The 14402-nt window shown below is 41.7% G+C and overlaps 1 protein-coding gene across 3 annotated transcripts in view; it reads left to right on the top strand.

Moving 5' to 3' along the window:
• DNMT3B (DNA methyltransferase 3 beta) overlaps positions 1-14402 on the top strand; it is a 65457-nt gene that overhangs the window by 16868 nt on the left and 34187 nt on the right. For 2 of the 3 annotated variants that reach the window (XM_072631580.1, XM_072631582.1), the window contains exon 2: positions 13654-13789. In XM_072631580.1, the coding sequence (XP_072487681.1) occupies positions 13660-13789 (130 nt within the window). In that variant the 5' untranslated portion in view covers positions 13654-13659. Of the gene's footprint in view, positions 1-5269; positions 13790-14402 lie in introns of those variants that run through there. The other variant, XM_072631581.1, reaches the window with a different exon arrangement.

Genomic DNA, 14402 nt, shown 5'->3' with positions numbered 1-14402 from the left:
TAATGGGCCTAGTAGGAAAGGGAGGGGAGAAAAGGGGATAGAAGGGGCAGGGGGGATGGGCTCTGATTCTCAGCTCCCTTCAGAAGCAAGAAGCAGCAGGGGAGAGTGCTGGGGTTGTTCATGCAGAGAGCCTAGCATGCATTCCTGAGCCCTCACAAGTGGTACCGTGAGTAACCTGGAAAGTTCCTGAGTGCTGGAGATGGCAATACAATTGTTAAGGACTTCCCAAAGAAGAAGTTTATCAATGACCTGAGTCTGGTTTTGGAAGACCAGGGAGTAACTTCTACAGGAGCTGTTGCTTTAAGTGGAACCCAGGCACCTTTTGTAGCAGACATAGCTTGCTACATGTGAACCCCTGGACAGAATTGTTGCCTATTGCTTGTTCTTGCTTCTTGTGATGATTTTAAACATTGTTGGTTGCTCCCAAGCAGCCTCTGTTAGTCAATGAGTGGAATTAGATGATCACAAATGTCCTGCCTCTGGGTGAGGCAGCTCTAGGCCACAGACACACAGAGACTGGTGGAAACATCCTACATGGTTGTCAAAATTGTGAGTTGTCTGGATTTTCTTGAGCTTGGTTTTTTCCCACCATCTCCAATTGTTCTCTTTTAGCTGACATTTTTGGTGTATAAAACTGGTTGAACAGAATTACAACAATGTCCTGGGAAGAGCTTTCTTTTCAAAAACACAACCATAACTGATTGGTCCTTGATTTCCTCCAGGCCAGGATGTTGGGGGCCTGGGTTCTGTTATGGGGAGAATGTGGCAAAGATTTTGGCCTTTCTTGGAACATAAGCAGGGCTATTCCTATGGTCCCCTGGAATGGAATCTTCAGGGCCTAAGGCAGTCTCTGGTAGCTTCCAGCCTCCTTAGACATGTCCTTTGTACCTCTTGCAGTGCTGCTCTTGTGCTTCTGGGGATTGTGTGTGTGTGCGTGTGTGTGTGTGTGTGTGTGTGTGTGTGTATGTATGTATGTGATATTTTATTGACTGGTCACATTTCAGACATTTTTTCTCAGCCTGGAAACAGATTTGCTTCTGTCCCTCAGGATCTGTGAGGTCATTAAAAACTGCTTGAGGAAGAGGGGGTTGTGTTTTTTTTTTTCTCCAGTTAAGGACTTCTCTTACTTTTGTATCTTTTATTCTAATATTTGTCAAGTTCTAAAGCTATCAAGGAAAAGTGCATCAAATTTGTAGTCAGAGGCCCTGCCTTCAAATCCTAAATCTAATTATTAGGTCTGTGAAATTAGATAAATGCCATTTCTTAGGCCTCAGTTTCCATATCCATAAAAAAATTGTCTTAAAGCAAACTCAATCATCCTATAGACTGAGCATCTGGTGGGAAGAATGTTTCCTGTCTGGTTAAGCCCATTAATCCCTCTTTGGGGGAAGAACTAGTTCCCCCAAAATCTCTGACCATTTTTCTAGATGGGAAATTGTCATATAGGAGTTACTTTTCCTGGGTACCTTCTTCTGTGGCCTAGGGCTTATTTATCTGTCTTGTTCTTTTCGGATAAAACTCATCAACTGTTCATTCTCTGAGTCACAGGATTCTAAATGGCCATTTATGTTGCATTTTTAAAAGTTGACTTTTTACATACATGATTTTATAAATTTCCTTTTACAAAGCCCAGAAACCCCAAATAATTTAACCATGGTCACCTAGCTCTTAAGGGTCTTCCTATCCTGGTCTATGAAGCTATGAGAATCCAGTTTATTATGATGGAAATAGTACTAGATTTAGAGTTGTGACTCAGATCTAAATCATATGACTTTAGACTTCACTTCTCCCTTTCAAAGTTTTAGTTTTCTTATCTCTGGATGAAGGAGAGAGATTTGTTCTAGTTAAGCTAGACACCCAACAATGAGAAGATACATGCATCCCTTATGTATAGGATGCTGTCCTCATGGAGCTTAAGTACTTTTTCCAAAGCTTCAGCCAGACCTATTGGAAGTTGTTAGCTTCTTCCTATATCCCTTGGCACAATTCCTATTGCGCTTATTGTGGGCCTTTTCCAGTCTTTCAAACCTAGATCTTCAACTGTGCCAAGAAGCCTTCCTTGAAGAAACCAGCCTCTCCCAAAATCATCTTGTACTGCTAAGTAATACCATGATATCCTTCCTAATGCATCTATGAACTTATTTGCATTTCACTTTATAGTTACAATATTTCTCATACATTTTCAATTATGTTAATTTTAATTAACCCTTCAAATTGCTTCTTAGAATTGGAAGGACCTTAAATGCCATTTCTCAATCTGGTTACATCCAGCTTGTCTTGAAGATCCCTCTCTGCCCCCTTCTCCCCAGGCGAGCCAACTGTCTCTTGAAGCTTCCTATCCCCCCATTTAAATAAGGAGGTTATTTGACTTGATGGAAATTTGGTGTACTTTACCATTTTCCCTATTTTTTTCCCTCTTGAGTGAAGCAGAAGTGACATAGTTTCTGTTCTTTGGATTAATCTATATGTTATTAATGTCTACTACATGTTATCTTTCCTCAGTGGTGCCCTCACTGATGAGGGACTGGATTTTTTCCACTTAGACCTAGGTAAGGCAGAATTAATGGGTGGAAGTTAGAAAAGGAAAATCTCAGGTTTCCTCTGACAATATTCTTAATTATTAAATGACAATTTTCCTAATTATTCAAATTATCCCAAAGTGGAAAGAATAGTCTACCTTGCTAAGCAATAGGATTTCTTCCTCACTGAAAGTTCTCATTGAAATGTTTACTTTCTCCTATATCTCATGGCATATTGGACTGAATTTTGGTATAATCTCATGGTCCTTCTCTTTTCTTTCTGTCCGTCCTATATATCTCCTTCTTCAAATGCTGTGTCAACAACCGGATAATAGTGCAATCAGGTCAGGGTATAGCAGGGCTATAACTTCAATACTTTTAGACACTGACTCAGTGGGCATCCTCTTTCTACAACTAGCATAATTTGGACCAGAAGAGGTTAGTAAGTAGTAAAGCCAGGCCTAGAACTAACATATCCTAAGACCCAGTCTGAAGGATCTTTTTTATAACAACCTCATAGCTCAAGACTTCTAGCTCTGAGGTCCTTCATACTCTAAGGTCCTGAGTGACCTTTGGTTCACATATTTTGGTTTCACTGTCATTCTGCTCTGTCTTAAGGTTGCTCAATTAGCACATCAGGACTTCAGTCACATGAATCTTGTTAACCAATCTCCACCTTTACCTCTCTGGTGCTAATTTGGTGTTAGACCCTGGTCCATGCCTAACTCTCTTGACTAAAAGGTGGAGCAGGAAGGGACTGTCCTGAATCCATTTTAGCCTCTGTAGAAAAATCTCTCTCCCTTACCCCCAAGGAGAGAAACTTCCCATTTCTGTTGGGGACTGGGTGAACTTGCTGTTGCCCTTGTGATTTCATTCCATTCCCTTCCCTCTCTGTCATCATGTAGAGCCAGTAGGGGTGGGGGACAGGTCCCTTGTGGTCTCAACATAGAGTTCTGTGCACTTGATGGGTTGTGATAGTTGGTCTACTATGAATTCATTTGGTTGCCATACTTTCCTCTACCTCGATATATTCATTTAACCAGTACAAGCAGAGTGGTGTACCTTTAATGGATTTACAAATGTATTGTGTTGGAGTAGACAGTGTAGTAATAGGGCATTGACCTTATCTTCAAGACATCCTGGAGTCCTAGCTCTTGTTTGCCATACTGTGTCCTCTGGGTCAGTTACTTAACCTGAGGTTTGTATAATATTTACCCTACCTACTGGTATTTTGGGGAGGGGAAGGGGAAAAGGGAACAGTTGAAACTGATTTGCTTTGGAAATGGGAATTATTCTCCATGTTGTCTTCTAGAGGCAGCATTTTATAGTGGAAAGGATGCTGTACTTACTAGCTGTGGCCTTGGACAAAGCTCCCTGAACCTGCTTGCTTATCTGTCAAAAGAGCATACTATTGCAAGAGGAGCTGGTATATCATTGGAGCTCATGTTCCTCCTTTGGTATCTTCTGTGTTCTGCAATCCCTGCTATAATAAGACTCCTTCCTTCTAGGTGTCCATTTCACATTCTTCACATTCCCATCTTCTGACCCTTTTTGGAAGTCTGGCCTTAGAAAATGTTGCCTTGGGCTTGCAGGGAAGAGTCTTCATACTCGTGGTTCTTTGCTACTACTTCCTGAAGTTTCCTCATTTGCAAAATGGAGACGTTGACTCTTAGTCGATAACCTGATAGGGTTATTATAATTATGAAACTATAAAATGCTATAAACGTAACATAGCTGTGACAGTGCTTTAACAGTCAAAATACCACTGCTCGATAGAACTAGGTACTTCCCTCCCTCCCCTGGATTCCTAGCAAGGACATCCTTAATAACCCCTAGGGCCAGTAATAAGAATTCTGGACGGTTCATTTTCTGGGAGCAAAGAACAAAGCCTTTCTTTCCCTTTCCTCTTGGCTGCTTCCTTCTGAAGAGATAAAGTGGGCTGCCCCTGGGCAGCAGGTTGGAAGGAGCTATGGGTTGTCGGTTAGGAGGCTTGAATGCTATTCCAGCTACAATCTTCCCCAGCCAAATTCACCTGGGACCTTGGAAGATTCACAGAGTAACAGAATCTCCACTCTGAGTTGGACACCTTGGGCCATGTAGAAGGCTATGGAATTGCTCTGTTGGACCAAGAATCGCCTTTGTTAACAGGCCAGGCAGGTTGTCCTCCAGCCTCTATTTCAATGAGGACTTTCAGTGAAGGAGAAATCCTATACTTAGCATGGTAGCCTATACTTTCCACTTTGGGATAATTTTAATAATTAGGAATGTTGTCTTTAGAATAAACCTAAGATTTTCTTTTGATCACTTCTACCCATTAATTCTGTCTTCCCTGGATCTAAGTGGAACAAATCCAGTCCCTTATTCGTATGGGCCCAGTTGATAAAAGATAGCACAGTTCACATTACTTACTACCTAGAAAGCTCAGGCACCTAGAGTTGAGGATTAGAAGGACATGAGAAACTGTAAGAGTGGAGGAGAATAGTCTGTAGTTAACTTAGGGTCAAGACTACTAAGAAAAGTTAGGTTAGCCAGGGTAATTGGGAGAATAGTAGTGTACTTGAAGAATTATACACTTAAATGTCAGCTATATAAGGTTTACAGAGTGCTTTATGTTATTTTATCTTTATTTCTAATTTTTAATGTTTTCAGTGAACAAGCATTTTCTTTCCTCATGTCACTCCATCCTACCCCTTCTCTCATGGGAAAAAACCAGCCCTTCTAATAGATGCATAGTTGAGCAAAACAAATTTCTTACATTGTTTCCAAAAATAAGAGTTATTCTATGCTTGAGTGCATTACCTCTCTTAGGAGGTGGATAGAAAGCATTCCTCATTTTCAGGAATTTGTGGTTGGACATTGCATCAGAGTTTTTAAGGATTTCAAAATTGTCTGGACAATTATTGTTTATCATTCCAACATTAAAACAAGCCTGTGAACCTGAGTATAAGATTATTTGTCCCCATTTTATAAATGAAGAAAGTAGCATTGGAGGTTAAATAACTCTCTTTCCCAGGAAGTAATATTTATATATATTAAGCAATCTGGCCTGCCGTGATTTTAAAGCTATGGTGTGCTTGGGGTAAGCAAAGCTGTGTCATGTGATGAGGACCCAGTGAGGGTATAGATTGAGTCAGGGCTGTGGGTTCAGAGAAGATCTCCCATTTCTAAAGCACTGAAGCTATCCCTTAAAAGATGGAGTATGATTTGGCTGTAGGAATATGCTGGATTAAGGCAGGTCAGGACCTTCCCTGGAAAGAGAACTGATGAGTTTGGTATGAAGACCAATCCAACTGCTGAATATTTTAGGGGAGCAGTATCGAGTAAAGCTGGAAATCTGTGGGGGGTTTTTGGGGGGAGGGGCTTTGAATATAGGCTTAAGGAGTTTAGATTTGATGCTGTAAACTTTGGGCAACCTTTGAAAGGACTTATGCAAAGTAGCCAGCTTTAATATTAGCCCCTTCTCACAGGAGTTCAGGAGGATCTGAGTTCAAATCTCACCTCAGACACTTGACACTCACTAGTTGTGTGACCTTGGGCAAGTCACTTAACCCCAGTTGCCTCATCCTAGGTCATCTCTAGTCATCCTGATGAATATCTGGTCACTGGATTCAGATGGCTGTGGAGGAGAAGTGAGGCTGGTGACCTGCACAGCCCTCTCTCACTCAAAACAAAGTCAAATGCAAGTCATGTCATCATTTCTCTGATGGCATGCTCTTCTTTGGCAACGAAGGACAAACACACACACACATGAGGTCGGTAACGTAATTAGTATTCCTTTCATATTAAACATGAAGAAACAATCTCGAGGCCTAGACATTTCTTGAACTGTTTCAGGGGCTTTTTGAGTTGATGGTGCTCAAGGAACCTTGCTTAAAAGGTGTTACCTTTTATAAATGAGAAACAGACTTGGAGAGCTTGGCTGACTCACTTATGATCATATGCCTGGAGTTAGAGTCTGGATTTGAACCTGTCACTGGCTCCAAATTCAGCCTGAACTCAAGCTATCTCTCAAGGAGGCTTCTTGGACCAGTCCTGGAAATGACCACAAATATATGCTTAGATTAGAGCCACCTATAAAAACTTGGGAACTGAATGGACCTAATTCACTAGATTTGCTCCAAACGTTGAAAATTATTATAATTTGCATTCATTTACTAGCATTTACATAATAGTTGGGTTGACTAGGGTCTTTGTCCCTGTGCTTAGGAAGGTTAAGGATGGATTAAGCACTAGCCTATTGACATATTTCAGACGTGGGAATAGATCTGGCTTTCTGTGTCTTGGGTCTTAACCATTGAAGTGAGAGACCTCTGGTGTCTGTTGTCTCTCGATTTCTTTGCTTATCAATTGGTTAGACTTGGGGTGGGTGGAAGTAGTCAAGAGCTGTTTGCGTTTGCTTTTACAGAGACAACTTTATTCTTAACATTATACATCACTCCTACCCACATTACCTACCTACATTCCTAACCTACATTACTCCCTAACCCAAACCTGCACAACTTGGCATTAGGTAGGGGTCAAAATTAAAATAGGCTAAGCTTCTTTGGGTCACAGATTAGTCATTAGACTAGAGACAGACTGACAATCGTTGGTTGCCATGGGTCACCTGAGAGGAAAAAGTGAACAGTGGCAACCCTATTTTTTTCACAGGCCACCTGAAATCTGTAGGGCCAGTGGGCCATATGTTGCGCAGGCATGTCCTAACCCATCTCTCCCCTGCAAACTCCTCAGACTAACTCCTCAAACTCCCTGGGCCATTCCATGACCATTCCTGGTGTATCATCTTGGAGGGATGGGGTGGGGAAGCATGACTTAAAGAGTGAGGAGACATTCAAAGTCCTCTACCGAGTATAAGCCCTACATCCAACAATAATAACAGCTAGCATTAATATAATGCATACTGTGTGCCAGGTGCTGTGCAAAGTGCTTTATAAATATTATCTCATTTTATCCTCAACAACCCTACAAGGTAGGTACTATTATCATTCCCATTTTACAGTGGAAGAAACTGAGGCAGACAGGTGAAGTGCCTTTATGGTCTCTAGTGTCTGAGGCCAGATTTGAACTTAGGTTTTCTTGATCCTAGGCCTGGCCAGCCAGGTGCCACCTAGCTGCCTATTATTACTATTCTAGTTCACAGTAGAAGAAGGGAGGGAAGAAAAGGGAGCTTAGGCTATCTCGTATAACCTGTATTTGAACCAGGATTCTTCCCTATTACAGTGACAGCAAAAAAAGCCAACCCATTTTAGTAATTTGACTCCTTGAAGTCACTTTCCATCTTCGATTATAAAGTATCATAGTGTGGTTTAGAACTGTGCTTGGGAGACTTGCTGGTCACTTAAGTGACCGGCTAAATCTGTACTCCTTTTTGATCGCTGATATGATCTAATTGAGGTCCGTTTCACAAATAAGGAAACCAAGAAACCTTAGTGCCTTTAGGTAGTGATAAGTAAATTTCTTTGCATTTTTGTTTTTATTTTTGTACAAGGTTTGTGTAAGGTATAGTTCTCTTATGTTATAATTTTAGAATGTAGTAAGGAAAGGAAGGCAGGTGATAGCCATTATGAATCAAGTAGATACCTTGATCAAATAGCCAGTTAGACCTCCTGATTCCCTGTCTTTAAAGCAGTTTGACCAATTGCTGGAAGGCTTTCAGAAATCCCTTAATCTTTCAAAAATGAGTTATTTGAAAAGTGTTTGCACAGAGTAGTCAGTTAATAAATGCTTATTCCTCTCTCCACTCCTCCTCCCTTTCCCCTTCTATTGTTGGAAACATGTAGACCCCAAAGTTGTGAGGGCCAGATTGTTGGGGGTACAGTCTCTATTCTGTGTCTGCCCAGAGGCAGGCAGGTAGGAAGAAAACAATAGATTTTGGAGTCAGGAGGCCTGGATTCCAGTATTGCTTCTGCTTATTGTTACCTATGAGACCAGCCATTTTGGGAAAGGAAATGCAGATGAAGCTTTGAGGCTTGAGGTTAGCTGCAGAAGAAAGAATGTAAGATGTTATTTATTGCAGAGGGTGGTGGTTAATCATTGTTGGGCTTCTGGAGGAGCTGGGACAACCTGGGCCCCTGGTGTCAGGAATTAGAAAATGGAGGCTCTAATTCTGATTGCTTCATGGTGGGGAGGGTATGTGTGTGGTTTGATGGGGACCCAAATTCAGTCGCTTTTAAAGGGTACCTCAGGGATCAGCCCTTCTGATATATATATATATATAAAACCCAAAGAAAGATTTGTTCTCTAGAAAAGATAAACCAGAACTGGAGGGGAGCAGAGCTCCTGTTTCCTCCTGAGTTTATGGTAAAAGGATGAGGCCTGCCTAGGGAGGTATGAGGGGATCTGGAGCTTCAGTGCCTGTGTTAAGCTGGGGCCAGTTACTACTACTATTCATTTTCCCTCCCTTCCCTCCCTCCTCTCCTTCCCCCGCCCCTCACAGGAGGAAAAGGCAAAGTGGCCATGCTTCCTTCCTGTTGTGGACAGAGAATTAAAGCTGAGAATGAAAGCCGCAGCCCTGGATCCAGGAGTTAATGTGGCCCGGGGCTTGGGATGAGCTGGGTTAGCTGGTTAGATAGCACAGGGACCAGGTAGGAGGGAACCTGGCATGAAATAAATGACTACTTCCAACCCTGAAGGTAAGGCAGCCCTAAAATAGCCAAGGAGCTGAGGTATGTTGGTAAGCATGGGAGCTGGGTTGGAATCCTGTTTCCAGCACTCTCGGTTTTGGTGTGGTGACCTTAGGCAAGTCATACTTCTTCAAGCTTCTATTTCCTGATGTCCCTTCTAGCTGTAAATTTTACTCATTTCTCAGTCTGTTAATTCAAGACCACTTTGGAGGGACTGTGTTGGTCAGCTGAGTTTCTGTGTGTAAATGGCTTGTTTGGGCAAATATGCACAGAAGAGGGAGGCGATCTAGGTAACTGAGTGGAGTTGACAGTTTAACAAATGCTTGGCTTAGGGGTAGGGAGATGGTGGTGAAATAAAGGTAAACGTGTCCTTCAGTCCAGCTCAGAGATACACTAGTTGTGTAACCTTAGGCAACAAAGTAGAGCAGCATGGTGATAGAAGGAATAAAGAATACTTAGGGCTTGAGGTTAAGATCAAGGTTCAAATTCTGCACATTTGATCCTTGTCAGCTCTGAGACAGCTGACATTTATTTATTCACCCAGGTTTTACTTGATCTAGGGGTGAGTCATCTCATATGTCTTGATGGAAATATCTATGTAAATGTGCTTATCATCTATGTGTACTTACATGTAAATAATTGCATTTCCTCAAAAAATTATGAAAACAACACAAAGTAATACTGTACTATGTAGGCAGTGAGAGGCTGAGAAACATCTCTAAGTCAGTTTCCCTGTATCTACAGACAGTAAGTAAGTGATGCTACACCTCTCCCTGTGTTCAATAGTGATCCTTTTATTTTCACCATGGCTGCCAGCAAGCATGCTCTTCAGGGGAAAAGTCAACCATCTTGTAAGCATAAACCTACAGACTTGGAAATGAAAATGAAAATAATTCAAAAATATGAAGGAGGACACAAATGGTCATCCATAGCACATGAGCTTAGTGAAGGATGCCGTCCTGACATGGAGTAGACAAAAGACAGTGCTTGCATGAAGTTGAATTGTCTATGGAAACAAAGTGAAGATGTTATTCTAGAGGTGGAGAAACTCTTAATTATGTGGACAGAAGGCCAGAGTCTGAAGAGTATTCCTTTAAGCTTTTTGACAGTTCAGGGCTTTTGAAGCCTCTTTAAAGATTTAAAGGTAAAGTACTCTGAAGGAGCACAGGTATTTCCAATAAAGCAATGGTTGGTTTGCCCAATTTCTAAATGGTGCAGGATTTTATAATGTGCAAGTTGTCAGGAGAGGGTGTTGGTGCAGATAGTGAAGCAGTAAAGAAGTTCCCAGAATTTCTGCAAAAAATAATAGATAGAAGTCCCTACTTGTGGGAGCAAATTTTTAATGTAGTCAAAACCCACCTATTTTATTGAAGAATACCATTTTGGACCTCTACATCTCCTTGGAGGAAAAAATCATGCCAGGGCATAAAGCTTTGAAAAATAGTCTTCTGCTTGGTGGGAATGCACCTGGGACTTGCAAATTAAAACCTATTCTTGAACCATTCACTAAACCCAGAGTGGTGAAAGGAATCTGAAAGCAACACTGCTTGTGCATTATTTCTCTAACTCTAAGATTTTATTTGCATGTGACTTTGTTATATAGGCTAAGTGAAGTGGATGGGGAGGGGCAAATTTGCATTATGTGAACTTCTCTTTACTGTAGAGGTCTGCTGAAAAGTAAAGCAAGAACTGTGAATGTTTTCTTGAATCCTAGGTGAGAATCAAAAAGACAGAAGCAACCACCTTGTGAACTTCCTACAGGTGGCGCTCTGGCACTCCTACTGCTTGTGCTACACAGCGCCGCCTTGTGACCTTGGCCACTAATGCAACCTGATCCTTCCCCTCTCCCCACCCCCATCCCTTCCACCTTCTGCCCTTAAGGCAGGGAGGGAAGACGGTTCCCTAACTCTTAACTCCTGCAGGACTTTCTGTGGCTGGGGGTAGAAGACCTTGGAAAAGGTTGGTTGTCGTGGTCTAACTCCCGACCTCATTTGCATCCCTTTTCTCCCCAGTCCTTTCCCTTTGGCCTCCAGCACTTGGTCAGACCAGTGGCTGGGGGGCCAAGCCCAGGAAAGGGTGTGGCAGCCCCTAACTCACAAAGGTGATACCAACCCTGACACCCAGATCCAGTCGCCCCTGCTCATTTGCAAATGAGGAAACTGAGGCTCAGACGTAATTGGTAATATTTGTGGTAACCAACTGGACACAATTACCAAATTGAATCAGAGCTGATCTTTAGTGTAAAATGTAAGGATATTCTTTAAATATTACTAGTTTGACTTCCTGGAATTTTAAAGTTGCAGGGCCTCCTCCTCGAGCCCAGGCCAAGAGATAGATTAAAAAGGAAGCAGTTCCCTTTAGGTAAGCGTGGACAGCAACAAAGAAACAAGTGATTTCTGTAGGAAAGAAGTGACCAAGCAGAGTGGTAAGTGAATTAACCAAAGAAGTAGACCAGGTAGAAAGAGCACCCCATCCTGGGGGTCTTTAGTTTTTTCAAATAGGGATAAGAATATTTTTAAGTTTACAGTCTGGACAATAGTCTCCTTTTGGGTAAAATCCTGGGTAAAAAATAAGAGATGAAGAATTACAGGGAGTAAGGAGCAGAGAGAGAATGCCAATGATTACATTATGGTATTGAAGAAAGGGTTTTCTGGGGTTTGACCTTTTCTTGAAAAGAATGAATGGATGGTGACAAGGTTCAAGTTTCACTCAAGGAGAATTGCCTCTTGACTGCTCCCTTTATTATATTTACACATTCATTAAGCAACTCTGTGTTGCTAGTATGAATATGAGAGAAAACCTTTTCTCAGGTGTCTTATACTCTAATTGCTGGGAAAGGGAAGACATTAGTCATGTAACCTGTGGAAGAGAACTTGAGAAAAGAAGCAAAGGAGGGGAGCAGGCAAAGATATTTGAGGAGAGATTGCATTAAAATGTCTTTATCACCTTAATTTCTGAGTATATTCCTCTCGTAACAATGCAAGTCTCACAGTGTATGTGCAGTATGCTGTGGTTTCCCCACCTCTGACAGCGAAAAGGGAAGTACTTTTTTTTAACTTGAGGAGCCATCACTTTCTGCTTTGGGTTGAGGAGTGTCAGTAAAGGCTTCCTCAAGTCCATAGTATTTGAATTGTGGCCCTAAGAAAGAAAAAGTACTTAAAACAGAAAAAGATAGTTGTTGGGAGCTTGTGCTCCCAGCTCATCCAGGCATAGGAGATATGGATAAAAAAGCAAAGCAAAGGAAAGGCAGGAAGCAGAAAAGATCAGGCAGCAGGAAGAGGGTTGTGAAAGGGTCTTGAATGCCATAAGAAGTTCTTTTTTTTTTTTTTCCTCTCTCCAACTTTGGGGAACTGAAGGTTGTTGAATAGTACTGTAGAGACTGGAAGATAGTTAAAGAGGCTATTATAGTAGTGGCTGGAGGCCCATTTTAATATGACTGAGCCTGGAAAAGAGGGAACTACTACCGTTGTCTATTCTGTCGGGGTCTTTGGGGATATGAAAAAGTAGAAGTCCTTAAGAGTTACTGAAGGAATGGTTGATAGTCTTTTTTTTAAATGGGTAAGTGAAAAATTCTCTTTTTTTTTTTTCAATTTATTTTTAGTTTTCAATATTCACTTCCATAAATTTTAAATTTTAGGAGTGGTTGATAGTCTTTAGACCTCTCCTTGCCTCTCTTTCCCACTGTAAATTCTTCTTTCCCTGGCCACTTGCCAGTTGGTGACTTGCTCTTCCTTTTTGGAATTTGAATTCATAGAGCCTCAGTTGGGGAAGACTGGTGAGGAAGGACAGGCAAAATGATAGACAAAAATCTTGGCCAATTGGTTCCAGAAGATTTATCTAAGGTAGGAGTTCTTCCATGGAGAGGAGAGAAAGTGGTTCTTTGGGAGAAAAGAAGGGAGAGAAGAGGGCCTGGAGAAAGAGGAGGGAGAGGAGAGAAGAAACAAAGGGATAGGAAAGACAATTAATTCATTGAAGCTGAAAGAAAGGGCTTGAAACTAACTGAAAAAAATGGCTTTGGTACTTTAAATTCAAGAAGACAAAACTTGTGGCCAGGACTGGCATTTGAGGAGGAGAGAAAACTTGTGGAATAGGATTGAATCTTATGGTTGAGAGCGGGAGGTCAGAATGGCACTAGCTGCTGGAATTGGGTCCCACCATTTTCCTTTTCTCCTTTATCCCCACACGTCACTGATTCCTGGTTTCCCTATATGGTCTCAATGTTTCCTAGGCATTCTTGGTGGCAGGGATTTGTCTGTCCAATGGAGTTGGGTCTGGTTTACCTGGGTCTCTGTTGAATGGACCTATGACAGGACCTATGAAGCTTATGGACCAATGCTGCATAGAGGGCAGGATTTCCTTTGAGACCACTGAATGATCCTAATCTCTCCATCAGATGCTTTCAGGAATGGAGTTGTGGGTCATCATCTTATTAAGTTGTTTTATCCTAGCCTAAAAGCCTTGTCTACTATATGTTCCTCTTCTCCACCCGATCCCCCTGCCATTCCATATAGGACACAATGAAAGGAGAAACTCGAAGATATAATGGTGAGGAGGCCAACAAAGAAGAATTTAGTTTGGTCAATGGCAGCGATGATGACACTCTCTCTCCTCCAGTTCTGGAAGCAGTGGAGAGTCTGGAGAGCAAAGGTAATTTTTTTTTTTGTTCTCATGATATTTGAGAAACTTGGAAGGGGGATGGTCTAAATGCATCCTTAGGGTTCTGATAACGAGGAGTCCCCAGATGACTTCTTATGCTATCCAGTCATGTTTTATCTGTATAAAATAGACGATGCTGCAAGGGCCACTTTAGCATTGGGAAATTCACAGAATGCCATATTTCATGATGCTTATTGGGGCAGTATTATCATTAGGCATCTACCAACACTTTTAAAATGTTGACCACTGTCTGTGAAAAATTCAGGATATATTAATAGGCCAGCAAAAAATACGTGATTGAAATCTCAGACTGTGAATAGAAGTTTTGAATGAGAGAGGAATCTTTCCTCTCCTGTTTGGACTTACTCTGGAGTACTGTTTCCTGTCATAGGCATCATCCTGAAAGGATGGACTGTGAAAGCTGGCAGTAGGGCATCTGAGTCTCTAGTGCTGAGACTTCCATGGTAGGGGGGTTAGGAGAGAAGAGGAGAACGTTGTGTATACCACCCCTAGAAACCTGATCTTTTATGTGGACTAGACTAAGGGTTTTGGGCCCCTTATGGAGGACTGGCCATGATCATTTAGAATCCTATGGAGTAGAAAT

The sequence above is a fragment of the Notamacropus eugenii genome, chromosome 1 (genome assembly GCF_028372415.1).
Source record: "Notamacropus eugenii isolate mMacEug1 chromosome 1, mMacEug1.pri_v2, whole genome shotgun sequence".
Taxonomy (NCBI): domain Eukaryota; kingdom Metazoa; phylum Chordata; class Mammalia; order Diprotodontia; family Macropodidae; genus Notamacropus; species Notamacropus eugenii.
This window is presented reverse-complemented; position numbering and strand designations above follow the sequence as displayed.